This window comes from Notechis scutatus, chromosome 12 (assembly GCF_049901735.1).
Source record: "Notechis scutatus isolate UNSWTSFEM ecotype Mainland chromosome 12, rNotScu1.2, whole genome shotgun sequence".
Taxonomy (NCBI): Eukaryota; Metazoa; Chordata; class Lepidosauria; order Squamata; family Elapidae; genus Notechis; species Notechis scutatus.
In genome coordinates, this window is record NC_142020.1 from 12,092,559 (window position 1) to 12,119,407 (window position 26,849).

The following is a 26,849-nucleotide window of genomic DNA, read 5'->3' on the forward strand; positions in this document are numbered from 1 at the left end:
AGGAAGAGACGAGGCGCATGCGCCCGCCAACGTGCTCGGTGGTTTCTTCGCAGAGGGGGCAGAGTGGACCAGGAAAACGGAAGTTTACTTTTTCGGGCCGTGCTAGGCGGGAGGCGTTTTCGTCTCGGTTGCTTCGGAGGCTTCAAGAGAAGGACACTTAGAAAAAAAAGAAACATTTAGAAAGGGGAAAGCATTGGAGTTCTGCAATTTGTTTATTTGTGTGTCTGTTTATTTCTTTATTATATTTCTACAAAACGTTGAGCTTTTGCAATTTGTGTGTCTGTTTATTTCTTTATTATATTTCTACAAAACGTTGGGCTTTTGCAATTTGTTTGTGTATCTGTTTATTTGTTTATTATATTTCTACAAAACGTTGGGCTTTTGCAATTTATTTATGTATCCGTTTATTATATTTCTACAAAGCGTTGGGCTTTTGCAATTTGTGTATCTGTTTATTTGTTTATTATATTTCTACAAAGCATTGGGCTTTTGCAATTTGTGTGTCTGTTTATTTATTATATTTCTACAAAGTGTTGGACTTTTGCAATTTATTTATGTATCCGTTTATTATATTTCTACAAAGCGTTGGGCTTTTGCAATTTATTTATGTATCCGTTTATTATATTTCTACAAAGCGTTGGGCTTTTGCAATTTATTTATGTATCCGTTTATTATATTTCTACAAAGCATTGGGCTTTTGCAATTTGTGTATCTGTTTATTTGTTTATTATATTTCTACAAAGTGTTGGACTTTTGCAATTTATTTATGTATCCGTTTATTATATTTCTACAAAGCGTTGGGCTTTTGCAATTTGTGTATCTGTTTATTTGTTTATTATATTTCTACAAAGTGTTGGACTTTTGCAATTTATTTTGTGTCTTATTATATTTCTACAACTTGGGCTTTGGTATCTGTTTATTTGTTATATTTCTGTTTGACTTTGTTTATTATATTTCTACAAAGCGTTGGGCTTTTGCAATTTATTTGTTTGTTTGTTTGTTTATCTGATTATTTGCTTATTTATTATGTTTCTACACCTCCCATCACATCTGAGCGACTCTGGGGATTTTACAGACTAAGAATACCTTTATTGTGACTTCGAATGTACTAATCGGCATATATTGAAATGAAATTTCATTGCCCATAATAAAAAACAATAAAAAGCATACATTAAAATAAATTTAGTGTATGCTTTTTATTCTGTGTTTTAATTTATGAGTTAAATTTAACTCATAAAGAGTTAACAACAAACAAACTTGAGTTATGAAAAAGTTAAATGAGCAAAAGGAGGAGCCACAGTTTTGGTGGTTTCCAGCTTTGTTCACACCTTCCCTGGGTTTACGCGTTCAAATTTATACTGAAATTTATATAGTTGCTTCCCTCCGCCTAATATCGAGTCATTGTTTGTTTAATCGTGGCTTACTGTTAAAATCACTGCTGAGGAATGAAATTGCAGAGCATTCAGCTGCGTTGTGAGGTGAGCTTAGCTCACTTCCAGCTCTTCCTGAAGAGAATCAATGGGCAGGGCAGATTAATAAGTGGATGTACAGGAACAGGTAATAACGACAGAGTTTGTGGGAAAATACTCATCCAAATGCAGAAGGATTTCTGAACGAGAGGTTACTAAAAGACTGCAGTGTGCAAGTCGGCTGGGTTCATACAAGCAACCCATTTTGTGAATTTGTGGAGTGCGGTGAACTATGATAATCAAATGGGTTGTTTTCAGGACAGGGATGTTGTAATCAAACGGGTTGTGTTGGCATTGCAACAAACTGGCCCGTAGGATGATGTGAAGCTTCGTGATGTTATGCCACAAAGGTTGCAGTGTGGTTCTGGAGTCCTTGCATCTATTGCAAATTTATTCGGTAACCCGTATTTGTTATGACATCTACATGGTTGTGTTATTTAACCATCTACACCCCTTTATTGGCTGAAATTCGCAACACAATGGACCACAAAAAAAAAAAAAAACACCCTATGCACCTTTATTATTGGTATAAATAACTCAAGGCCGTGAACATATCTGATACTCCTTCCTTCTCCTATTTTCCTCACAACAACAACCCTGTGAGGTGGGTTGGGCTGAAAGAGAGGGACTAGCCCGAAGTCACTCAGCTGGCTCTCATGCCTAAGGTGGGACTAGAACTCACCTTCTGGTGATTGGCCAAAGATCACCCAGATAGCTTTCACACCAAAGGTGGGACTAGAACTCACAGTCTCCTAGTGATTGGCCCAAAGTCACCCAGCTGGCTTGCATGCCTAAGGTGGTACTAAAACTCACCATCTCCTGATTTCTAGTCTAGTGCCTTCACCACGAGACCAAACTGGTTCTTCATAGCCACTTATGTGGCTGAGAGAGATTTACTAGCACAAACTTATTTGAATCTGGGTTTTCCTGCCACAGCTTTGGTTCAACCACCATTTCTTACTGATGTTCAGTTCAATACAAAGAAAGACGGGTAACTGTGTTGTCCTTTTTCAGACCTTCCTATGTCTCAGCCAGATGCTGACTCTAGCAGGATTTACATTCTCAGCGCACATGGTTGATTTATCAACTAAAGCAGGAATCTAAGCCGTGGCATCAATCCTAGACGGCTTTTCAATTTAAGAGAATCATTTACCAGTCTGGATTATTGATTAATTTACACCAAGCCAGGCATCTAATCTTCAGTGGACTTTACTACTACATACCCAAAGCGCTCTGTTTAAAACAGCTCATCCTCAGGAATGACGTCAGGGTGGTTTATTTTGCATTTCTGGTTTCAATAACACCCTCCCCCTCACCTCACCATATATTGTAAACCAAGATTTAGAACTGAACCATTGTGGCTTATTTAACAAAACATGATTAGAGAAATTGGGGCTCCATATAGTGTGAGAATCCGTCTAAGGTGCAGAGAAGAGCAACAAAGATGATTAGGGGACTGGAGGCTAAAACATGAAGAATGGTTGCTGGAATTGAGTATGTCTAATCTTATGAAAAGAAGGACTAGGGGTGATATGACAGCAGTGTTCCAGTATCTCAGGAGCTGCCACAAAGAAGAGGGAGTCAAGCTATTCTCCAAAGCACCTGAAGGCAGGACAAGAAGCAACTGGTGGAAACCAATCAAGGAGAGAAGCAACCTAGAACTAAGGAGAAATTTACTGACAGTGAGAACAATTAATCAGTGGAACAACTTGCTTCCAGAAGTTGGAAATGCTCCAACACCGGAAATTTTTAAGAAGAGATTAGATAACCATTTGTCTGAAATGGTTATCTATTTCCTGCCTCAGCAGGCGGTTGGGCTAGAAGACCTCCGAGGTCCCTTCCAACTCTGTTATTCTATGTTCTAAATCCCCACCCCTCTGGAAGGGGTAGAACACACAGAACCAAAGAAGATAAATATTGCAGAATGACAGCAGGCAGCAATCAGATCTGTACAAGACAGAAGCCTCCTCCACGGCTATGATGACCAGGGTTCCTGGGTTATGTAGTTCTCCGCAGAATGCAACAGCTGGACTCGGGGTGAGCAGAAAACAGTTCTTGCTGACTATTGATTGATATATGGCTTTCACTGCGGGTAAATTTAATATGCATAGACACTGAATCAGGCTGGTCCAAGCGAAGGGCAATGAGCATTCTGCCCTGATCATTTTCCACGTACAAATTTATGCATGCCCACTCACCGGTAAGAGATTCTGTCCATCTATTTTTTTATTATTATTATTTCATTTATTTATTTGTCAAGTAATTATAAGATAACAGGTATAAGTATAAACATAGTTATGGATACATGAAATGGATACATATAAGAAAAATAAAAAGAATCAATAGGACAGGGATGGTAGGCACGTTGGTGCACTTATGCACACCCCCTACAGACCTCTTAGGAAAGGGGTGAGGTCAATAGTAGACAGTCTAAGATTAAAGTTTTTGGGGTTTGGGGAAGAAACCACAGAGTCAGGTAGAGTATTCCAGACATTGACCACTCTGTTGCTGAAGTCGTATTTCCTGCAATCAAGTTTGGTGCAGTTTACCTTGAGTTTGTATCTATTGTGCACTCTTTATATTGTTATGGTTGAAGCTGAAGTATTTATTGACAGGTAGGACATTGCAATGTATGATTTTATATACTATACTTAGATCGGACCGAAGGCGGCGTAGTTCTAGGTTTTCTAGGTCTAGAATTTCAAGTCTGGTGGCATAAGGTATTCTGCAACGAGTAGAGGAATGGAGAACTCTTCTTGTGAAATATTTCTGGACTTTCTCAACTGTGTTAATATCAGATATCTATCTGTTTTCTTTCTTGTTAAAGTTTTTCCCCACCCCCATCAATTCATATTTCCTAGTTCCTTCCTCAAGTCAGATTTGGAGATAAGTAACAGAACAGAAAACCGATCTTGGGAACCATAAAACTCTGCCTTTTAGACTGGATGCAAGAGAGGAGGAAAATAATAATAATAATAGTGAAACTTTGGACTTCTGGACATTCTTCAAAATGCTTTCTGGCTAAGACTGAGAAAGAGGAGGAGTTGGAGGACATTATCAAGAGAGACAGAACTCAGAAGGATTATAGCGGTGATCAAAAACAGGGAACAGACAGAAACTGTAACCGTAGAGGACCTAACAGTTCCTTAGCATAGAAAAGCAGGAGAAAAAGAACCTGGGCGCTTGACCATTTAAATGTACTGCGTAGGTCTTATCTGAAAAAAACGTGTAATTTTCCCCCACTGCTTTTGAAATATCGTTACTGGTTGGCTTTGGGTTTTAAGTCAGTTGGTGTTTGAAATTGGTTGAACCGGTTGAACTGCTTTATTAATAGCCTTTCTGGATGGAAGCTAGACAATTACAGAGTACATGTTTTGAATTCAGCAGTTGTGATTTTGCATTTTGTGATCTTGTGTTTTCGTAGAACCGGAGCCAGACATGGTGGATGGATCTCCCAGGCTTTGCAGCCTGTTTTCAAAACACTGTTGCAGTTTGGATCCCTTGCATCTATCTATGGATTTCTTTCCCCTTCTATTATCTTTACCTTCAGAAAAACCGCAGGGGCTATATCAGGATGTCGGCTGTCTTCAAAGCAAAAATGGTAAGGTTCAAACCCGGGAGAAGGATTCCAACCAGTGGTGGGATTCAGCCAGTTCGTACCAGTTTGGGAGAACCGGTTGTTAACTTTCTGAGCAGTTTGGTGAGCTGGTTGTTGGAAGAAATCATTAGAGCAGAGAACCAATTGTTAAATTATTTGAATCCCACCACTGATTCCAGCCATCCATAAGCATGTCGGATTCTTTGTTCTTTTGTGGGATTCTTTGTTCTTTTGTTCAATTTCAGTGGCTGCCCATTTCAGTCAATGAGTCTGGATGGCTTACCATTCATAAAAGATATTACAATTAAAAAGATAAAAACACACCTTTAAAACAAAAACAGTAAAACCGGTAAAAACATCCAATTCAATATAATTGTGGTTAAACATCCAATCAATACAGTTGTGATTATTATCATTATGCTGTTCTCTTTCCACCTAGAGTGTTCAAGCACAAATAAGAATGATGAAGTGGTAGAAATACAGTTTAAAATACAGGTAGACCAAATTTTCCATTGCTTAAGCAAGGCAGTTGCTCAGTGAGTCACGTCTGACTTTGCAACCTTTGGGCCGCAGTCATTAAATGAATCACTGCCATTGCTAAGTGAATCATGTGGTAATTAAATGAATCTGGATTCACTCGCTCGTTGGAAGCAAGATAGAAAGTCACAAATGGAAATTGCATGACCCCCCAAGATCCTAAAACCATTATAAATACGTGATGGTGCCCAAACACGTGAATTTTGATTACATGGCCATTGGGATTCTATAATCAGAGGTGGCTCAGGAGAGCCGCTAGCTAAGACTCTGCAGGGCTCAGAGAGCCCCCAATAACCTCAGAAAGAGAAGCAGCAAGAGAAAGCTCTGAATAGGCTTAATTGAACTTCTGGGCATTCAGCCAAGAGCATTTCACACCTTGTAAAAATGTTGCAGGCTAGATAAACAATCTATTCAGCGTTTGAGAGGGACAGCCATTGAGAAAATCAGAGAACATAGCCACTAGCCTCCGAGGGGATTAATCCCCAAATAATAAGAATCATGTAACTCACCAGAAACTCCACTAAGACTCCAAGATCCCTCTCACAGTCACTGCTATTAAGCCTGGTTCACCCAGTCTTTTATTTAAGGATTAAATGCACGAAATAATAAACAACTTTTTGGTATATTATCTTTTTTAGGTTTAGGGCAAAGAAGCAACCTCGAGTTGCTGGAGTTGGCTACACCCACACCCAGTCATATGACCACCCAGTCACGCCCAGCCAGGCAGTCATTAGGGCAGGGAGCCCCTTGCTAAAAAATTTGAAGCCCACCCCCTACAATGGCTCCAATGGTTGTTAAGTGTGAGGACTGGTTGTAAGTCACTTTTCCCAGTGCCATTGTGGTTTCCAACAGTTGCTCACCGAATGATTGTAAGTGAAGGACTCCCTGTAATGATAGCTATATGATATCCTTAGGGGGGAAAAATGGATCTCAAATTTTTCTAATTGTGCTCTTTTCCGTTTCTTTAGATTCTTGGCTTCGCCTTGTTCGTGCTGTGTTTCTCCACCATCTCCTACCTCCTTTGGAAAGCTAACCAAGGGGTTTTACCAGCACCCGAGCTCATAATTAGCCCTACAATTCAACTGGTCACCATGGTGAGAACAATTCATTTGTCTCTATTTTTCACACATGCTTCTTTGCTTTGGAACTTAGGATATTATTAGCCATAATGCTGGCAAGATCTGTGCGCCTTGCCCAATTAGAATCCGAGCCAGAAAAGTGGTTGAATATCTCTTTATTTTTGCACAAACAAGGAGAGGCGTGATTAATAAGTGAGAAGAGCTCCCTCCCCCCTTAAAAAATTCAGGGAATCCCTTTATATCCAGTTCAAACACATTGGGTTTGGAACAAGTCCTTTCATTCGTTAGCTTCACAGGACTCATTGCTGGTGTTAACCATGTAACATGTAACATTTAATAGCATCCCATAATATCCCTGGTTTTGAGTGTGGTGCGCTGGCCTAGAGGTGGAGCTCTCACCTCAAGGTCAGGACGCTGTGAGTTCAATCCCAGGTAGCGGCAGATATTTCTTTCTCTGAGCACAATGATCTGCTGCAAACTCTACATTGGCAACAAGGAAGGGCATCCATCCAGTAAACACTCGGCTCCATTCAGTTTCCCCAACTCTGCCCCGCAAATGTGTTTGTGTGTGTTTGTAGTTCGATCTTGTTAACGCTCATCCTCATATTCAGGAGGTCTTTTACATTATAATGAGGCATAAGGATTTGGCAGTTCAATCCTCTGTACCAAGGGTCCCCAACCCGGTCTTACCGGGTCTTACGGGCGCTGGTTGCTGGGCGCCGCCATCTTTTTTTTGGTAAAAAGTGCTTCGGTGAGCTTTTCCGGGTGAAAGCTCACGGGAAGCCTTTTCATCAAAAAAGATGGCGGCATGCACTCCGGAGAGCTTTTCCGGGTAGAAAGCCATTTCTGCGAAAAGCTCACCGGAGCGCTGGCGCTTACCATCTTTTTTGGCGAAAAGTTCTTGGGTGAAGTCACGGAAGCGCACTTTTCGTCAAAAGTATAGCGCCCGCCAGTTGATGCCGGTACCGGGCAGCGGCGTCAAAAAGGTTGGGATCACTGCTCTGTACAGTCCTTGTCTTTAGCAGGTCTGAACTGGCTCTTATAAGTCAGCCTCCTACAGCATGGAGAGGGGGCGTTTTCCCCACCCTGGGCTCTAGAAGCTTCCAGGAGGGCGAAAACAGCCTCCCTGGGACTCCTAGGAGTTCTGGAAGGCTGGAAACGGGCCCTGTACTTACCTGGGATCCAAAACGGGGCCGCATGGTGACTCCTGGGAGAGGAGGGGCTGGGCAGGGTGGGCGGGGCCAGCCAGGGATGGGATTTGCCAGTTCGCTGAACCGGCCGTAAAATTAGCTACCAGTTCGGTACCAGTTCGCCCAAACCGGGGCGAATCGGTAACAGTCCATCCCTGTTTACAGCTCTCTCTAAGCACTTTACGGAGTCAGCCTCTCGCCCACAACAATCTGGGTCTTCATTTTACCGACCTTGGAAGGACGGAAGGCTGAGTCAACCTTGAGCCTGGTGAGATTCGAACTGCCAAATTGCAGGCAGACGGCAGTCAGCAGAAGTAGCCTGCAGTACTGCACTCTGGCCACTCCACCACCAAGGCTCTTAAATTTAGTAAGAGCCTATATAAATATAAATACAAATACTAGATATAAATACTTTGGTATTTCTCCTCCATTTTAGGTCCTGGTGGTTTTTCTCACCCAGATGGAGCGGATGAAAGGAGTCCAATCCTCGGGTGTTTTGATGGTCTTTTGGCTGCTGTCTCTTCTCTCTTCTAGTGTCTCCTCTGGCCTCAAACTGCACCAAGCGATGGAAGGAGTAAGTCTGCCTCGGTCAGCCTTGCGAGGTAGTCCAGCGCAACAGCACAGGGTGGTCCTCAACTTACGAGCAGAATTGAGGCCAGAGTTTCCATTCTTAAGCTAAGTGGTTGTTAAACGAGCCATGCCTAAGTTGATAGTAACAAAAAATCTTATAAGTTTGAAAGAACAGGCGGTCCTCGACTTATAACCACAGTCGAGCCCAAAATTTAAGGCAGGGGTCTTCAAACTTGATAGCTTCAAGACTTGTGGGCTTCAACTCCCAGAATTCCTCCTCCTCCAGTCCTGTTAGCTCAGGAATTCTGGGAGTTGAAGTCCACAAGTCTTCAACTTGCTAAGTTTGAAGAGCCTTGTTTTAAACTGTTAAGTGAGGCCTTTGTTAAGTGAGTTTTGCCCCATTTCATGACCTTACTTGCCACAGTTGCTAAGCAAGTCATTGCACTTGTTAAGTCAGTAACATGGTTGTTCAGTGAATCTGGTTTTCTCATTGACTTTGATTGTCAAAAGGTCCCAAAAGCTGTTCACATGACCCCAGAACATTGCAATCGTCCTAAATATGAACCAGTGGCCAAGCATCTGAATTTTGACCACGTGGCCACACGGATGCTGCAACGGTCGTAAATGTGAAAAATGGTCGTAAGTCACACTTTCAGTGCCGTTGTAACTTTGAGCGGTCACTAAACGAACTGTTGTAAGTCAAGGACTATCTGTACGTCTCTCCCCTCTCCATTTTCCATCCAAGAAGCTAGACAGGGTCTCTTCCGAGACATTTGAACCGCAGTGGCGCAGTAGTTGGAGTGCAGTACTGCAAGCTACTTCTGCTGACTGCCAGCTGCCTGCAATTTGGCAGTTCAAATCTCACCAGCCTTCCTTCCTTCCGAGGTGGGTAAAAATGAGGACCCAGACTGTTGCGGGGGCAATATGCTGACTTTGTAAACCATTTAGAAAAGGCTGTAAAGCACTGTAAAGCAGTATATAAGTCTAAGTGCTCTTGCTATTTGCCATACCCCCTGAGGGTTCAGCTGCCTCTTATCTGACCATTGCCTAGTCTGCAGCTCTTCCTCCTGCCTCCCCAAAGTCACGGCCATAGATCACTACAGGGCTGTTAACAGAGATATAGGCAGTTGCTGGTTTAATAAGAATGGTGGCCAACTTTCAATTTAAACATTTTTTTTAAACAGGGATTCCAGGAACAGCCTTTCCAACATCTGTCTTCATACATTTACTTTGCTCTGATTTTATCGGAACTGGTGTTGTGCTGTTTTACAGATCCCCCACCTTTCTTTTCCAAAATTAACAACGACTCAGTAAGTAGCTGAACTTTGGATTGTTCCTTTATAGAGCTTGGAATATATTTTAGAGTCTTGTTGGTGCATTTTAAAGTTTCTAGACCTTAGCAGTTATAACAGAAGGGCTGGTGGGCTCTTTTGAGCCTTCTCTTCCTTCTCTCTCTCTTTCTCCCTCCCTCCCTTTCTCTCTCCCTCTCTCCCTCTTTCCCTCTCCCTTCCCTCTCCCTTTCTCTCTCCCCTCCCTCCCTCCCTCTCTGCCTCTCTTCTCTTCCCTCCCTCCTCCCTCCCTCTCTCCCTCCCTCTCCTTCTCTCTCTCCTCCCTCTCCCTCCCTCTCTCCCTCTCTCTCCCTCCCTCTCTGCCTCTCCCTCCTGCTCCCTTTATCCCTCCCTCCCCTCCCTCCCTCCCTCTCCCTCTCTTCCTCTCTCCCTCTCCCCCCCTCTCTCAGAATAGAATTTAAAAGTTTTCATTTGTGGTCATTTTCAGGATTTCCTAAGCTCATCATGTGAACATGCATTCCTTTTACAACAAAAATGTGTAAAAATTATAGTGGAGTAAATGCATAGCCCAGGGTGGTTTGAAAATTCCACTCAGATCGAGAATTATCTTGAACGGACCCTCCTAGCAATTCATTGAATATGTTCAAAGTTATGTTGAATCTCTCCACATTACAAAATACCATGTTTCTCACAAAATAAGGCCGGGCCTTATTTTTTGAGCCCCGAAAAAACAGCTAGGACGTCTTTTCGGGGTGAATTAATTCCCCCCGTGCACCAGCGCCATCTCCAACAACAGCGTCTGAGTCGCTCCCGCTTTTCCCCGTCCCCGCAACAACAGGAAAAAAAAGACATTTTGAGGTACCTGGGAGCGCCGCGCGCTGCATTTTGGTTTAATCCCGAGCGGCTGGGTGGGCGTGAGAAGAGCCGAGCGAGCGGTCTCTGCTGCTGCTACCCTTGGTGCTCCAGCCTCGGGCTCTGCAAGTTTGCAAAAGTCCCGGTGCGCAGCCCGTTCCTGCATTCCAAGCGCCCAGGCCGAGCTGCAGCTGTCCCTCTCTCACCAGCGTCGTCTCCAATAACAGCGGCAGCAGCGGCGGAAACCGTGGAAGCGTTTCAGCCGCTTCTCGGGTGGGGGAGCCGCCTCCGTAACTTCCACGGTTCCCACTGCTGCTGCCGCTTATCAAAGAGAGAAGCAACCTCGAATTAAGGAAAAACTTCCTTAACAGTGAGAACAATTAACCAGCGGAACAGCTCGCCTCCAGATGTTGTGAGTGGAGGTTTTTAAGAAGAGACCGGACAGTCACTTGTCTGAAATAATAGAGTCTCCTAGTTGAGCAGAAACTCCGCCAGAAATGAGTCTTTGTGAGATTTCTCACGCTGGCGCAGCCTCTTGGAGCAGGAGGCCTTGCAGGGTCCCAAAGACTCATTTCTGGCGGAGTTTGGGGGAGAGAAAGAAAGACTTTTGCTGCTTTCCTTGCGTGCAGCCAAAACCAGAAGAAGAAAGAAGTGGAAAGAAGCAGCCCGGTGGCCAGGCCAGGTGTGTGGGGCGAGTGGGGCAAGTCCCCCCCCTCCACCCTTTCCCCCCCTCCTGTCACTACTCATGTTGTTCACAATGCAAGTGACGCAAACCTTGTGTTCCCGCGGGCCATGTGGGCGGCGCAGCCTTGTGTTCCTGCACAGCCTGGATTAATTGCTTTGGAGGTGACATTTCTCTGCGGACCACCAAAATTTTCTCACGGACCACCAGTGGTCCCTGGCCCACTGGTTGGTGACCATTGGCCTAACATTCCAAGAATTTGCTTTCTCCCACTGTCTATACTATAGCCATACTCTTTGCATTGATGTGTGCAGATTTGACGGTTGTCTTTTTCTTATAAACATTTGCAGAATCCTTGTCCTGAATCCGGAGCCTCTTTTGTTTCCAAAATCACATTCTGGTGGTTTGCTCGGTAAGAATTCAAACGACATCCCCCCCACTCCAGCTTTTAAGTGTCAAGCAGTGGCTGTCCAATCCATCTGTTCGGCTGGGCAAGATATTTTGCTGAGCCTTTTCCCCCCCCTCCAAGTTAAACCAGGCGGCCTTCTGCTGTGAATCAAAGCTGCTCTCAGAAGCCAAAATCATTATGGGAAGTTGACAGTTAATATTCTGCAGAGCAATCTCGAGAACGGAGGCCTTAAATTAAGGAGCTGCAGCCCCCAAAAAATGGTTTTTATTTTTTTTTATTTTTATGGCCAAAAAAGCCTAAGAACATAGTGCAGACATAATTTCAACATTTGACAGAAGGCAAACAAGAGAAATGCACCTTGCCCTTTGATAACCAAAGCATTGCAATGGTTGTGGTTCACCAGCAGCGGAATTGGACTGTGGGGAAGAACGGGGACCAGTCCTGGAGTCTGGGGAGGATTCGGATGAGGGTCCTGCTTCTGATGCAGGGATGAAGCCAGGACCATCTGGGAGTAGCGTGCTCCGGAGTCTGGCAGCAGTGAGGCAGAGGACCCAGGGGAGCCTGTTCCCAGTGCGCGTGTGCGCAGAGCTGCCAGAAGACAAGAGCAGCTGAGACAAAAGGGGCAACTCAGGAATAAGGCTGGGAGGTGATTGCTCCTCCCATAATAGATAAAAGTCAGGCCAAGATGATGAAATCTTTGCAGGAGGCAAAGTTGTTCGTTCGGTTCAGATTCATTCTTGAAGCTCTTTGTACTTTGGTTGGTTTTTTTTATAATTCATTTGGCACTCTAGTTATTGGCGGCAATTCAAAGGAGAGAAAGATGGGTGCTTATCTCGAGGGACTGTTTGGGACTCACTACCAGCTGGGAATGAAAATAATTCCCAGTGTTGAAATAAAACAAGAGTTGTTTTAACTAAGTATGTGCTTAATTACGGTCTCGGGAAGCCTTGGTCAAAAAAGCAATCTTGATCCAACAAACCCAGATGTCACGGCTTATAAGGCTCACAAACACAGATGGTCCTGGACTTATGACCCACAACTGAGCCCAAAATTTATGTTGCTAAATGGGACATTTGTTAGGTTTTTCCTCATTTTACAACCTTTCTTGCCACAGTTGTTAAGTGAACCACTACAGTTGTTAAGCTAGTAACCCGGTTGTGTAGTGAATCTGGCTTCCCCCATGGACTTTGCTCGTCAGAAGGTCACAAAAGGGGATCACATGACCCCAGGACACTTCAACCATCATAAATATGAGTCAGTTGCCAAGCATCTGAATTTTGATTCCGTGACCATGGGGATGCTACAATGATCATAAGCAGTGGTGGGATTCGAAGATTTTTTACCACCGGTCCAGTGGGCGTGGCTTGGTGGGCACACTTTGTGCGCGTGCACACACTTTGCGTGTGTGCACACGCCAAATGCACACTTTGTGCAGGCGCAGAGGTGTTCCAACTCTCCTCCTGGAAGCCTGCTCTCTCCCTGATGTTTCAGCAGCTGCCGCGTGGCAATTGCTGCGCAAAGCAGCTGCGCTTCAAAAGCAGAGGATAAAGGTGAATATGGGAGCCCGGGCAGGCAGGTGGGCCCAACAGCAGAGTGTCAGAGAGAACCAGTTTGGTCTCCGCTGCTCATCGGCACTACTGGCTCGGCAGAACCGGGCCGAACCTGTAGAATACCACCACTGGTCATAAGTGTGAAAAATGAACTTAAGTCCCTGTCATGCCCCTGTTGGAGTCTGACTCCGAGGGAGAGGAGGAACAGCTGACAGGGAGTGGAAGTGTGGCTCCGGAGGTTGTGGACGAAGGGGGGAGGGGCAGACAGTGGCTGGGCAGTCAGAGGAGGACCCAGGCCATCCCGTCTCCATCCTAGAGCATGCAGGGAGGAGAGGATAAGGGAGAAACATGAATAGTGTGGTCTATAGGGGAGGAAAGGACCTTGATCCCTTTCATGGGCTGCAGCTGTGAGAACTGGTTAAAAGGACAGACATGTGTATGGGCCAGTGCTGGAAACAAAGCATGAAAATATTTCTAGTCTGTCTGTACTTACCTGAGTTTGGCGTCCTTCCCAGTGTGTGTTCCGATATCTGTGGACGTCTTCAAGCCCTTATCTTGCCTGGTTCCCTTAATTGCTTCAGTGTGGTTTGTGTTGTTTTTACTCTTGATAACTTATAGGCCTTTTTAGTTTAAACGGCATTTCCTCCTTTTCGTAACTGCTTGTGGGGGAGTTTTTTTTTGTCTCCAGTCAAGGATATTTGGAGCTTTGAAGCAAAGTGAAGGAATAAAAGGGGCTTCACCTATTTTTGTGACTGTATTTATTTGGTATCCCACCCTGGGTCATCACAGTCCCTTGTTTCAGTGCCGTTGTAACTTTGAACAATCTCTACATGAACTATTGTAAATTGAGGACTGCCTGCAACCAGGATTGTGCAAAACCTTGATTTGACGCAATTGAGCTAAAAATTCCCTTGAAATTAAATTCCTAAATCCCTTGAATCTGGTCCTTTCAGGTCAGTTTGTTCACCAGAATTCTGTCCTTGAATTGACCATCCAGATTGACTCATGTCATCCAATCCATGATTTGTAAGGCATGTGGGATGATTCAAGGGCCTCTAGTAACAACTGAACATGTTTGCGCAACGGGATATCCACTACACTACTAGGCTTGAGATTTTGAATTTGGACAACCTAGAACTATGCCGCCTACAGTTTGACTTAAGCATAGTTTATAAAATAATCTGTTTTAATGTACTACCAATCAATGACTTTTGCACCTTCAACTGCAACAATACAAGAGCACACAATAAATATAAACTTAATGTAAACCGCTCCAAACTCAATTGCAGAAAGTACGACTTCAGCAACAGAGTGGTCAATGCCTGGAACTCACTACTTCATTCTGTTGTCACATCCCCAAACCCACACACACTCCTTTTCCCTCAAACTAACCACTATTGACCTCCCCCATTTCCTAAGAGGTATGTAAGGGGCGTGCATAAGTGCACAATCGTGCCTACCATCCCTGTCGTATTGTCCCCAATTATTCGTACCCATTTCCTGTATGTTTAAACTTACGTTTATTATCTTGTAAGCTATTGACAAATAAATACAATAAATAAATAAGTGAGCCGCGGTGGTACAGTGGTTAGAGTGCAGTACTGCAGGCTACTTCTGCTGACTGCCAGCCACCTGCAGTTTGGCAGTTCGAATCTCACCAGTCTTAAGGTTGAGTCAGCCTTCCATCCTTCCAAGGTGGGTAAAATGTGGACCCAGATTGTTGGGGACAAGAGGCTGACTCTGTAAACCGCTTAGACAGGGCTGTAAAACACTGGGACGTGGTATATAAGTCTAAGTGCTACTGCTATGAACCATCCTTTATTGGTAATCCAAACACAAGAACAGATTAATCTGATGCATAGCATTTTTCCTCTTTTGTGACTTGATCTTTTTGCTTTCTGCAGGCTGATCTGGAAAGGCTACTGGACTCCATTACAGCCAGACATCCTGTGGTCACTAGCAAAAGAGAACTCTTCTGAAGAAATCATGGGCAAGGTCAAAGATGCTTGGGATAAAGGCTGTCCAAAAAGTGAACAGTAAGTTCCTTGAGTTTGCGTCCATTTTTCTTGCTGCCCCATTTATTTAGAAAACCTACAAGTAATCCTCAACTTACAATTATTTGTAGAGCGACCATTGGAAATTACAACAGCACTGAAACAAGTGACTTACGACCAGTCCTCGCTCTTACAACCGTTGCAGCATCTCCACAGCCAACAAAATTAGGATTCTTGGCAACCAGCAGTTCAAAACCCAGTGACAAATATGCAAAAGAACAGCAAGGAATCCAGTGGTTTTTCATGCTGTATTCATGATTCCACCCCCACCCACCCCCGATTTTTAAATTTTATTTATTTATTTTTGTGTAGTTATTCAAATTTTTATGCTACCACTCTCTCCTATAAGGTGACCCTGGACAGCTTTTTTAGCTCTCGGTTTCTTCCTATTCCTCTTTTAATTGGATTTCTCTTGTGTGGAGAGACTTAATCATTGGCAAAATGCTGAAAACGACACTCAACGATGCTCGCTTGTTATATGTTTCCTGCAGAATGACCAAATTTGCAAGATTTAAAAGAAGGCTAACCCAGAAAGAAAATGCGGATGAGACTACCATATTGCTCCAACCAGAAGCTATCAAGAGCAAAGAACTTCTAAAAACTTTCTGGACTGTTTTTGGAACTTATTTTCTTCTGGCAACCCTCTGTTTGGTCACCTGTGATGTCTTCTTGTTTTTGGTTCCAAAGACACTGAGGTATGTGAATCTTAAACTTTGTTTCCAAAGGGGGATTAATAAGGTTGTTTGAAGTCCTTGCATCTGTCTGATCTACAGTTTAATCCAGGAAAGTAGCTGCTATCAGAGTAAATAATATTGGAGGAGACAATAATCATGCACCAGGCCAGAGGTGGTATTCAGCCGGTTCTGACCAGTTCTGGAGAACTGGTAGGGGAAATTTTGAGTAGTTCGGAGAACCGGCAAATCCCACCTCTGACTGGCCCCGCCTCCATCTATTCTCTGCCTCCCATCGAGTCCCAGCTGATCGGCTGGGTCTTCTTTTGTTGCCCTGCACAGGAGAATGGAGCTGGAAAGCAGGTTAGTGGGGTGGGAAGGGAAGGGGGATTTTGCAGTATCCTTCCCCTGCCGCACCCACCAAGCCACCAAGCCATGCCCACAGAACCAGTAGTAAAACAATTTGATTCCCAGCACCGCACCAGACACATCTTGGCAAATAGGATCATGATATCTTCAGTTGAAAGGATTGAGTGATGAAGGTTGGAAAACATAAGTCTCCGTTTGGGATTTTAGGGGCAGGCATGAAGAATCAGGACTATGCGTTAAGTTGCAGTTAAGAAGGTTTATTGCTCAAACCTATACAGAACACTCTACTCAACTAATAATCATCACTAAATTGGTGCTAGATGAGACTCAGCAGAATTCAATATGGGCTGGACTTGGATTTTGTGGGAACATTATGATTCTACGCTGATGACTCACTTAACTCTGCCCACCACTTCTACTTGCTCTTTTTCTATATTTAAATATCCCTGGCCTGTGTTATGAGCTAAAAATAAATTACATTCACCTAACACAATTAACCTGGTGGTTAATTTAACCCGTTTCCTTGGCTTTGACCATTCATTGAACTATACACAAATTTCCAAACGAATCCAGATGAAATGTGCCACGTTTTGTAACTTTACAAGCAGATGCCGCTGTTAGGTCATATTTCACCAGTCAAATCAAGTACAGCATAATATAACTTGGAAGGAGAGAACTTTTTAAGATCCTAACCAGGGTCGGGATTCTACCCGGTTTGGACCGGTTCTATAGACCTGGTTGTTATGATCCTGTGTAGTTCGGAGAACCAGTGTGCGCCTGGATGGCCCCGCCCCTCTCCACCCTCCCTGCCCAGTCAGTCCTTATTGCACATACGCAACATTGCACGCATGCCCAACATCGCTGGCTGTGTTCTTCCCTGTCCACTCCTTACAGTATTTCTTTTGTTTTTTCCCTCCCAATGATTAGCCATTCCTATGATCAGATGTGCTGGAATTCCCCTCGCTGTCTTCCTGCTTTGCCCAGTTGGCTTCCCTGAGGCCCATGAAGGCAAAAAATGGAGGGGGGCACAGCAAACCTCCCCCGGCTCTGATTTTTGGCTTCCTGAGCCCCAGGGAAGACTTCTGGGAGCAAAAACACCCCTGAAGCCCAGAAGGCCCAAAAACAGGAGGGGTTGCTGCAAAAAAAAAGAAGCCACGCCCACCCAGTCACATGGCCATGCCCACCTAGCCACGCCCACCTAGCCACGCCCACAGAACCAGTTGTTTAAAAAAATGAATCCCGCCCCTGATCCTAATGGCGCACCATTGGCCTAAAAGGTTTTTATGGGTGGTTGCGGCTCCCATTCCAGGACAGTAGAATTGCTTTGATTCTTCTTGCAGTCTTTTCCTAGATTTTATCAATGACCAAGAAGCTCCTCTTTGGATAGGTTATTCCTACGCTGCCGCGATGTTCCTTTTGGCTTGTCTGCAGACGCTGTTTGAGCAGCGGTACATGTATATGTGTTCCGTGCTTGGCATGAGGTTAAAAACAGCCATCACCGGCCTTGTTTATCGGAAGGTAAACCCTGCTTTTTGTTTACCTTTTTTTTATATATACTGTGGTGCTCCTGGGAAGTACATCTCGGTCTTTCTGAAGGGTTTGAGTTCCAAAGGGATTCAAATCAGAAGTGGTATTCAGCAGGTTCTGACCGGTTCTGGAGAACCGGTAGCGGAAATTTTGAGTCGTTCAGAGAACCAGCAAATCCCGCCTTCGACTGGCCCCGCCAACCCCATCTCTTCTTTGCCTCCCAAGTCCCAGCTGATTGGCTGGGTCTTCTTTGGTTGCCCTGCACAGGAAAATGGAGCTGGAAAGCAGGTTAGTGGGATGGGGAGGGAATGGAGATTTTGCAGTGTCCTGCCCCTGCTATGCCCACCAAGCCACACCCACAGAACCGGTAGTAAGAAATTTTGAATCCCACCACTGATTGAAAAGTGGAAGAGAATTGGAGTAGTGAAGTTGCAAAGGACAGTGATTATATACAGGTCATCCTTGACTTACAACAGTTTTTTTTTAATGATTGTTCAAAGTTACAATGACACTGAAAAAAGTGACTTACCACCATTTTTCACACTTACAACCGTCGCAGCCTCCCCATGATCACAAGATCAAAATTCAGACGCTTGGCAACTGGTTCGTATTTACGACGGTTACAGTGTCCCAAAGTCACCTGATTCCCTCCTTTGAGACCTTCTGACAAGCAAAGTCCATGGGGAAAGCCAGATTCACTTAACAACCGTGTGACTCCCTTAACCACCGCAATGATTCATTTAACCACTTTGGCAAGAAAGGTCATAAAACGGGGGGGAAAAGTCATTGAACAAATGTCTCGCTTGGCAATATACATGTTTGGCGGCTTCGTTATGGTTGTAAGTCAAAGACTACCCATACAGGAAGTACAGAAGATGGACTAGACAGAGATATTTTAGGTGAGATTGGTTAACAAATGCTATGAGGATGTCTCTGGAGATTCTCGGTCATCCAGGTTGTCCCAAAGGTGCTTTTTTTCCAAGAGGCAACTGGACTTTCTGGTTTTTCTTTGAAGAGCGTTTGCTTCTCATCCAAGAAGCTTCTTCAGCTCTGGCTGGATGGTGGGAAGAAGGAGGAGGAGGAGGAGGAGAAGGGGAGGAGGAGGAGGAGAGAAGGGGGAGGAGGAGGAGGAGGAGGAGGATGGTCGGAAGAAGGAAGGAAGGATAGATGGAAGGAAGGAAGGAGGGTGGGTGGAAGAAGGGAGGGAGGGAGGGAGGGAGGGAGGGAGGGAGGGAGGGAGGGAGGAGAGGAAGGAAGGAAGGAAGGAAGGAAGGAAGGAAGGAAGGAAGGAAGGAAGGAAGGAAGTCAATGGCGATTCTCAGTCCTCCAGGTCATGGTTGTCCCCAAGGTGCTTTTTCAAGAGGCAACTGGACTTTCTTGTTTTTCTTTGAAGACATTTCGCTTCTCATCCAAGAAGCTTCTTCAGCTCTGATCCATTCTCATCCAAGAAGCTTCAGCTGACTGTTTGGGACTCATTATGGCTGGGAATGAACATAATTCCCAGCATTGAAATAAAACAAGAGTTGTTTGGACTAAGCCTGTGCTTAATTACGGTCTCAGGAAGCCTTGGTCAGAACATCTATGTAGACCCAACCAAGACCTCAGCTCTATGACAGGACTACTTGTCTAAGTGGCTGTAATAGGAGAAGAGATTCCAATTAAAAAGAAGATTTGGCTTTTGTTCCGTAGATCTTGGTCCTGTCCAATGCAGCAAAAAATTCGACATCTGTAGGCGAGATTGTCAACCTGGTATCTGTTGACGTGCAGAAGCTGATGGACCTAATCATTTATTTTAATGGGACCTGGCTTGCTCCTATCCGGATTGTCATCTGCTTTGTCTTCCTTTGGCAGGTAAAAAAAACAACACAACTCTGTCTGTAGAGATTCTAAGTCATCCAGGTCATGGTTCTCCTAAAGGTGCTTTTTCAGGAGGCAATTGGACTCCCGGTTTTTCTTTGAAGATGTTTCACTTCTCATCCAAGAAGCTTCTTCAGCTCTGACTGGATCCTTCCATTCCCCAACCTTAGGTCTGAGCTGAAAAAGCTTCTTGGATGAGAAGCGAAAGGTCTTGGTTTTGAACATTGCTCTCCCAAATGCCTTCTTAATCCATCACGATGCGGTTCACACACTGTGTGAAGCCAAATCATCCTTTCATAAGCCATATCTTAGCATCCTCCATATATAAAGCCATTTTGTATATATTATTCACAGATCTGGAAGGGTTTTCCTCCTTCGGATGCCGAAATAGCAATAGCACACTTATATACCACTTCACAATGCTTGTACAGCCCTCTCTAAGTGGTTTACAGAGTCAGCCTCTTGCCCCCAACAATCTGGGTTCTTATTTTACCCACCTCAGAAGGATGGAAGGCTGAGTCAACCTTGAGCTGGTCAGGATCAAACTGCTGGCAGTGGGCAGAGTTAGCCTGCAATACTACATTCTCATCACTGTGGACCATGGAAGGAAGGAAGGAAGGAAGGAAGGAAGGAAGGAAGGAAGGAAGGAAGGAAGGAAGGAAGGAAGGAAGGAAAATAGTACTCAGACTTATATATTGCTTGACAGCCCTCTCTAAGTGGTTTACAGAGTCAGCATATTGCCTCAACAATCTGGGTCCTTATTTTACCCACTTCGGAAGGATGGAAGGCTGAGTCAACCTTGAGTCGGTGAGAATCGAACTGCCAAACTGCAGGCAGCCGGCAGGCAGCAAAAATAGCCTGTAGTACTAACTACTGTGCCACCATGGCTCTTATATTGATATTCAAATAATTGATTCACTCCTGGGTTCACCTGGCCACTAGATGTCTCCATTACCTCATTAAAAATGGTGAGAAGCTCTGCCAAGGGAACAGATTTGGGTTGTTAATCAACTTTCTCATGAATATTTCAATGCTGATGCCATTTTCGTACGGTTCAGTAGAAAGAGATGTACAAAAATAGTCTGCGTTCTTTTTATTTACATTCTGGTTTCTGTATCTATTAGCTCCTCGGACCCCCTGTCTTGTCTGCTGTTATCATATTTTTAGTTCTCTTACCTCTGAATTTTGGGATCAGCAAGAAGAGAAGCCAGCTCCAGGTATGGGTCCCAAAACACTTCTGTTTTCTGGAAAATAAGTAAATCTAATTCCCCTCCCTTAGCCTGTCTTTGTATCACCGGGTGATTTCCAAAAATGCTGGCTAAGAATTCTCACAAATGGCAACTAAAACCCATGCTAGTTGGGCATCTTGGGACTTGTAGTCCCAAGATCTGAAGGACTTCCAGATGGGGAATGTTGACAAAAATCACAATTCCCACCCCAGAACATTGTTTGTTTCATTGTTATCTGTGAACAGAGGAGAAGCAGAAGCTACTGAAATAAGTAATTGCTGGACACACATCTTTTTAAACAAATTTTATTCAGTTTTTCACATAAAAACAAAAATCTCTTTTTAGTGGACAACATATTTCCGGGTCATCACCTTTACATACAAATATGACAGCAATTATACATTCATATATGCATACTTAATTCTATGATTACCTTAGTCCAATTTAGTTAAATCTTTAGTTCCGGCTTCTTCCTTTGCTGGACACACATCTTTAATTTCATATCATTTGTTGGTAGATATGGAATTTTGCTTTGGATTCTAACAAAAAGTTTGAGCCTGAAATTGACCAAATTTGTGCCCCAATGGGAATTTCAATGTTTCAGGTAGACAACTTCTGTCCAGCTATGACTCTCTGACGGTGTTTTGTGTTTTTTCCTTATATACTGTATATTACAATGTTGTAAACCACTTCAGTCATGCCTGTTGGGACAATGTAAAACAAAGCAAAAAGATCTGCAAGAAGTAATATAACCGAATAAAATAAGACAAATACGAATCCTTTAAGATGGATCTTCTAACCAACCAAGGTCAAACCCATGTTTGGATAAGTTGATCTTCAGAACTTGTGAAACGCAGAAAGAGCCAGGACTGAGCAGAGCTCCATGTGTGTTTGTTTCTATGTGTAATGTTGTGAATGATTAGACGTATTACTGTGCTTATTGTCATGTTCCATTTCTCCTGTTGGAGCTACAAACTTGAATTCCATCTTTCAGGAAACGCAGATAAAGTACAAGGACAGCCGTGCAAGGCTTACCAGCACCATCCTCAGTGACATGAAGGTCCTCAAACTTCATGGCTGGGAGAAGAAGTTGATAAGTAAAGTGCTGGGCATCCGAACTCAAGAACTTCAAGCTCTCAAGACGTCTCAGTTCCTCTTCTCAGCTTCTCTTGCTTCTTTCCAGTCATCTACTTTTCTGGTGAGCTGTGCAGATTGACCTTCCCCAAATGGCCTATGATAGGGTTTTGAGAGGGTTTCACCTCATCTCTGGTTGCTTCTCTACAGATTTCATTCATCGTCTTTGCGGTCTACACGTTGTCAGATAAGACAAATGTCTTGGATGCTAAGAAAGCTTTTGTTTCTCTTAGCTTGGTCAACATTCTCAATACTGCCCATTCCTTCCTTCCATTTTCCATTAATGCTGTTGTCCAGGTGAGTTGCTTTGGCTACATGGCATCAGTTTCTGTGGTGGGTCATCATTCCAGGCACTCCAGGTCTGCATCTCCAAGTGGTCTTCCTGTTAGGCAGTTGCTTCAAGCATGTTGTTAGGTATAACATTGATACCAAATATGGTTTGGGTGAATAAATATATAAAACTTAGATATCATGGTTTAAGTGCTTATCACTTTAAGCACAATGCAGCAGGCAATTAGCCGATTAAGGGTGCGGTTAGAAGTTACAATATAAGGAAGCATTAGAAGCTGGAAAGTTTACTGTAACTGTGTGCTGCTGCGACTAACTGTGTGCTACTGCGACTAACTGTGTCTTACTGCGACTAACTGTGATTACTGACTGTGAGTGCCTGTGACTGAACTGTTATTGTTTGCTACTGTTTGCTGAATATCCAGCGTTTGTTTCTCTGGAGAGTGAAACCGGAGGAGAAGATATCTTTATCGGCTGATAAAGATATTGCAAGGACTCTTAACTTGGACTATACTAGTGAGTCTTACTGGATGGAAATACTGTGAATGACTTAATGGACTGAATGACAATGCTTAAAATCTAACTGGATTAAAAATATTTAAACTACAAACAGTGTTTGTGTTCAGTGTGTGTGCATACTCTGGGGCCCTGCCATGCTTGACTACTGCTGCAATACTCTTCTAGGGTTAATCCCCAAACCCTAACATTGGTTATGGGCCCAGCAGCATAGTCTAACTAACCAGGATATAGCAGAGAGAGTTGGTGTGAGTTGCACATTACTGTAAAAACAAACTGTTTTAATTAGTTTAAAATAGTCAAAATATCTGAAGAGTAATGGCACAAGTAAATTTGTCACAACTGTCCATGATATCCAGGCTGGATGGAACAAACTATGTTTCATGGTCAATGAAATGTAGTTTACTTCTACAGAGAAGGTTTGTGGGACATTATAGCAAACCCACCAGATGTGAGTAGCTGGGATCCTGCTGATGATGATGATAACGAAAGTTACAAGACTTTAAACTGAAGAATGAGCAGGCTTTATGCATCATAGGACTGACTCTCTGTGATCAGCAGCTTGTCCATATTCGTGGAGAAGAAAATGCTGCAAACTGCTGGGAGAACCTCAGGAAGATTTATGTTCGGGACAGTGTAGGAGCACATATAAATCTTACACGGAAGCTTTTTCGAACGCATCTTCAGAGGAATGGAGATATGTTAGTTCATTTAAACTGTATGAAGAGCATTTTTCAAGAATTGCAAGAAAAAGAGCTTATATTTAATGAACTGCAACAAGTCTACATAATATTATCTTCATTAGATCAAAGCTATGATGACTATGTGACTTCGTTGGAAGTATTGCCAAAAGAAAGACTCTCATTAACCGAGATTACAGGCAGGCTATTAGAAGAAGCCAGAAGAAGGCGTGAGCGTGACGAGCTGAGAGAAGATAAGAGAAAGAAGAGAAATTATCTTCAAAGCTTGAAAGAAACCAGCAAAGCAAAGTAAAGCACCTGGAAGAAGAGAATTTATCTTCGACGGCATACACAATTAAAAAGTGTTTTAATTGTGGAGGCAGAGGACATTGGCAAGATTCTGCAAAAAGAGAAAAAGCCAGAATGTAAAAAAGCCAAAGAAAGCATTTGAACTAGCCACGTTTAGCAACTCTGATGTGAAGAATAATTTATGGGTGGTTGACAGTGGCGCATCCCACTGCATCACAAGAGATAAGACAAAATTTATAAAAATGTCTACAAGTTCTCAACATATATCTCTTGCTAACGGCTGGAACCTGAAAGCGAAAGGTCAAGGTTTTGCACGTTGTCCGTACATAAACCAGGATATAAAAATGTTGTATGTACCGCAACTAAAGTTTAATTTGCTTTCAGTAAGGGTATTAGATAAATTAGGTTATGTAATTACTTTTAAAGATAATAATTGCATAATTGAAAAGATAACAAAGGGTAACTGCAGCTTTAAATGGAACATTATATGTCTTAGATAATAGTAAGAAAGGAGGCACAAACTGTATTTAATAATATAAAGCCTCATGAAGAATGTATCCATTTATTGCATAGGCGTTTGGGGCATGTAAATTTTAAAATGCTAAAACGTACAGTTGAGTTATCTGAAGGAATAAGGTTAAAACCTTGTGATAAATATTTGCGTTGTAATGTTTGCTGTGAAGATAAGAGCAAAGTATTGCCTGCAAATAGGCTAAATGGTTTCAAAACAAAAGAACCTTTAGAAGTAGTATTTGCAGACATAATAGGTCCAAGAAACCCAGTATGGGGGTGCTAGATATATACTGAGCATTATGGACCATTATTCTAGATATGGGTTTTGCTATTTAATGAAAAGCAAAACTGAAACATATCAACATTTTTTCAATTGGCTTAGGTTTGCTGAAAGAAAGTCTAAACGACAATTGATAACCCTGGTGACAGATAATGGCACGGAATTTATTAATAACAAATTCCAGAACAGACTTAAGGTAGCTGGAATAGAGCATAAGAAGTCTGCTCCATACAGGCCAGAACATAACGCTTTTATTGAAAGAAGAGGCCAAACACTACAGGCAATGGTTAGAACAATGTTAAATGATTCTGGGTTACCTGATTCTTTGTGGGGGAGGCTACAATGTGTGCTAATAACATATTGAACAACGTTGTTAATACAACAACAGGTGAAATACCATTCACCAGATGGCATGGCAGGAAACCTGACCTAAGTTACCTGCACACATTTGGTGCACCAGCATGGGTGCATATTCCTGCACAAATCAGAAAAAAAGGGCAACATAGAGCTAAAAGATTTTTCTTCGTTGGTTATCAGGCAAACCATAGGGCATATAGATTTTGGGAGAAAGGCACATCTAAAGTGTTATGTAGTGCTAGTGCCCAATTTCTAGAACATGAAGGATGGGAGAAATTAGAACAGGATGCCAATAAAGATGTAATTGTTGAATCCTATAGAAATCCCATTAGTTATCCCTGTAATTTTAAAAATAAAGTAAAGAGACAAATACAGGATGAAATAGTGCCCATAAAGGAAGAAACAGATTCAATAGCTGAACAGGATGAGGAAGATGAACAGGTAGTAGTTCAACAAAGTCCTCCTGTAAGCCCTGTAATTCCCAGAAGAACTACACGTAGTATCTAGACCGCCTGATAGGTACCAGGCTAACACAGTGTGCCAGATTAATCAAGTTCCTAATTCTGTAGAAGAAATTAAAAGTATCCTACTAAGGAAAAAAGAAAGTTGGTATGCAGCAATGAATAAGGAACTGAATTCATTAAGAGATATGAAGGTGTATGAGAATGCCAAATTACCTGTAGGTAAGAAATCCATTGGCTGCAAATGGATATTTAAGGTAAAACAGATAAAGATGGTAATTTAATCCATAAGGCAAGGTTAGTAGCCCAAGGTTTTAGGCAGAATGCTAATGACTATGATGAGGTGTTTGCACCTAGTCTTAAGGCAGCAACCTTGAGAGCAGCTTTAGTGTGGGCAGCTAGTAAAAACTATATAGTTAACCATCTAGATGTGGAAACTGCTTACTTGCCCCATTAAAACATATTATTTATATGAAAAAACCTGTTGGTATTAAAAGTGAAAATAAGGATAATAATGATTGTTGGTTGTTAAAGAAAAGCCTCTATGGTCTAAAACAATCAGGCTATGAATGGAACCAGTATATTGTAAAGGAACTAGACAATATAGGATTTAAAGCTGGTTTAGCCGATCCATGTCTGTTTAAGAAGGAGACAAATGGGAAAGTATCATTATTATTACTATTCACAGATGATATTGCATTGATTACTGAAACTAATGATGAAGCAAATAAAATAATAGCATCATTAGGAAAGAGAATAAAGATCAAGCAATTAGGGGAGATAAAGAAGTATCTCGGTTTGAATATAAAGAAAACACGGAAAGGTTTTAAGATATCTCAGGAAGATAAGATAAGCAAATTGCTAAAAGATTACAAGATGGAGCTTTGTAAGCCAGCTAAGACTCCAATGAGTCAGGAGTTTAGCAACACTGATGAACAAAGCCCGGAGTTTGATAAGATGATTTATCAATCTTTAATTGGTAGTTTGAGTTATATTAGTAATTGGTCTAGACCAGATATATCGTACTGCGTGAATCAGTTGGCTAGATTCAATTCTGCACCATGTGAAAGACACTGGATTGCAGCTAAGAGGATATTAAGATATCTTAAAAGACAATGAATTATTCATTGTATTTAGAACCAAAGGGTGATTTAATTTTGAGTGCTTATGCAGATGCTAGCTTTGCATCAGAAAGAGACACTAGAAAGTCGACTTCAGGAACAGCCATAATGCTGGGTAAGACATTAATAGGCTGGAAGTCAATAAGACAACAGCATATAAGTTTGTCTACTATGGAGGCAGAATTCTCCTGTTTATCATTGTTATGTACAGAATTAATAATGTATAAACAAATGTTAATTGATATAGGTATAACTGTA

General features: G+C 42.8%; 1 protein-coding gene across 4 annotated transcripts in view; it reads left to right on the forward strand.

Annotated features, from left to right (window-relative positions):
• Positions 1-3,393: 3,393 nt before the first annotated feature.
• ABCC6 (ATP binding cassette subfamily C member 6) overlaps positions 3,394-26,849 on the forward strand; it is a 48,606-nt gene continuing 25,150 nt past the window's right edge. The window contains exons 1-13 of one of the 4 annotated variants that reach the window (XM_087942113.1): positions 3,394-3,506; positions 4,894-5,070; positions 6,573-6,698; positions 8,310-8,447; positions 9,628-9,753; positions 11,617-11,678; positions 15,130-15,261; positions 15,771-15,974; positions 17,660-17,837; positions 19,536-19,697; positions 20,828-20,920; positions 21,927-22,130; positions 22,217-22,363. In XM_087942113.1, coding sequence (XP_087798239.1) covers positions 3,447-3,506; positions 4,894-5,070; positions 6,573-6,698; positions 8,310-8,447; positions 9,628-9,753; positions 11,617-11,678; positions 15,130-15,261; positions 15,771-15,974; positions 17,660-17,837; positions 19,536-19,697; positions 20,828-20,920; positions 21,927-22,130; positions 22,217-22,363 — 1,809 coding nt within the window. In that variant the 5' untranslated portion in view covers positions 3,394-3,446. Of the gene's footprint in view, positions 3,507-4,649; positions 4,674-4,893; positions 5,071-6,572; positions 6,699-8,309; positions 8,448-9,627; positions 9,754-11,616; positions 11,679-15,129; positions 15,262-15,770; positions 15,975-17,659; positions 17,838-19,535; positions 19,698-20,827; positions 20,921-21,926; positions 22,131-22,216; positions 22,364-26,849 lie in introns of those variants that run through there. The other 3 variants (XM_087942114.1, XM_087942115.1, XM_087942116.1) reach the window with 3 other exon arrangements.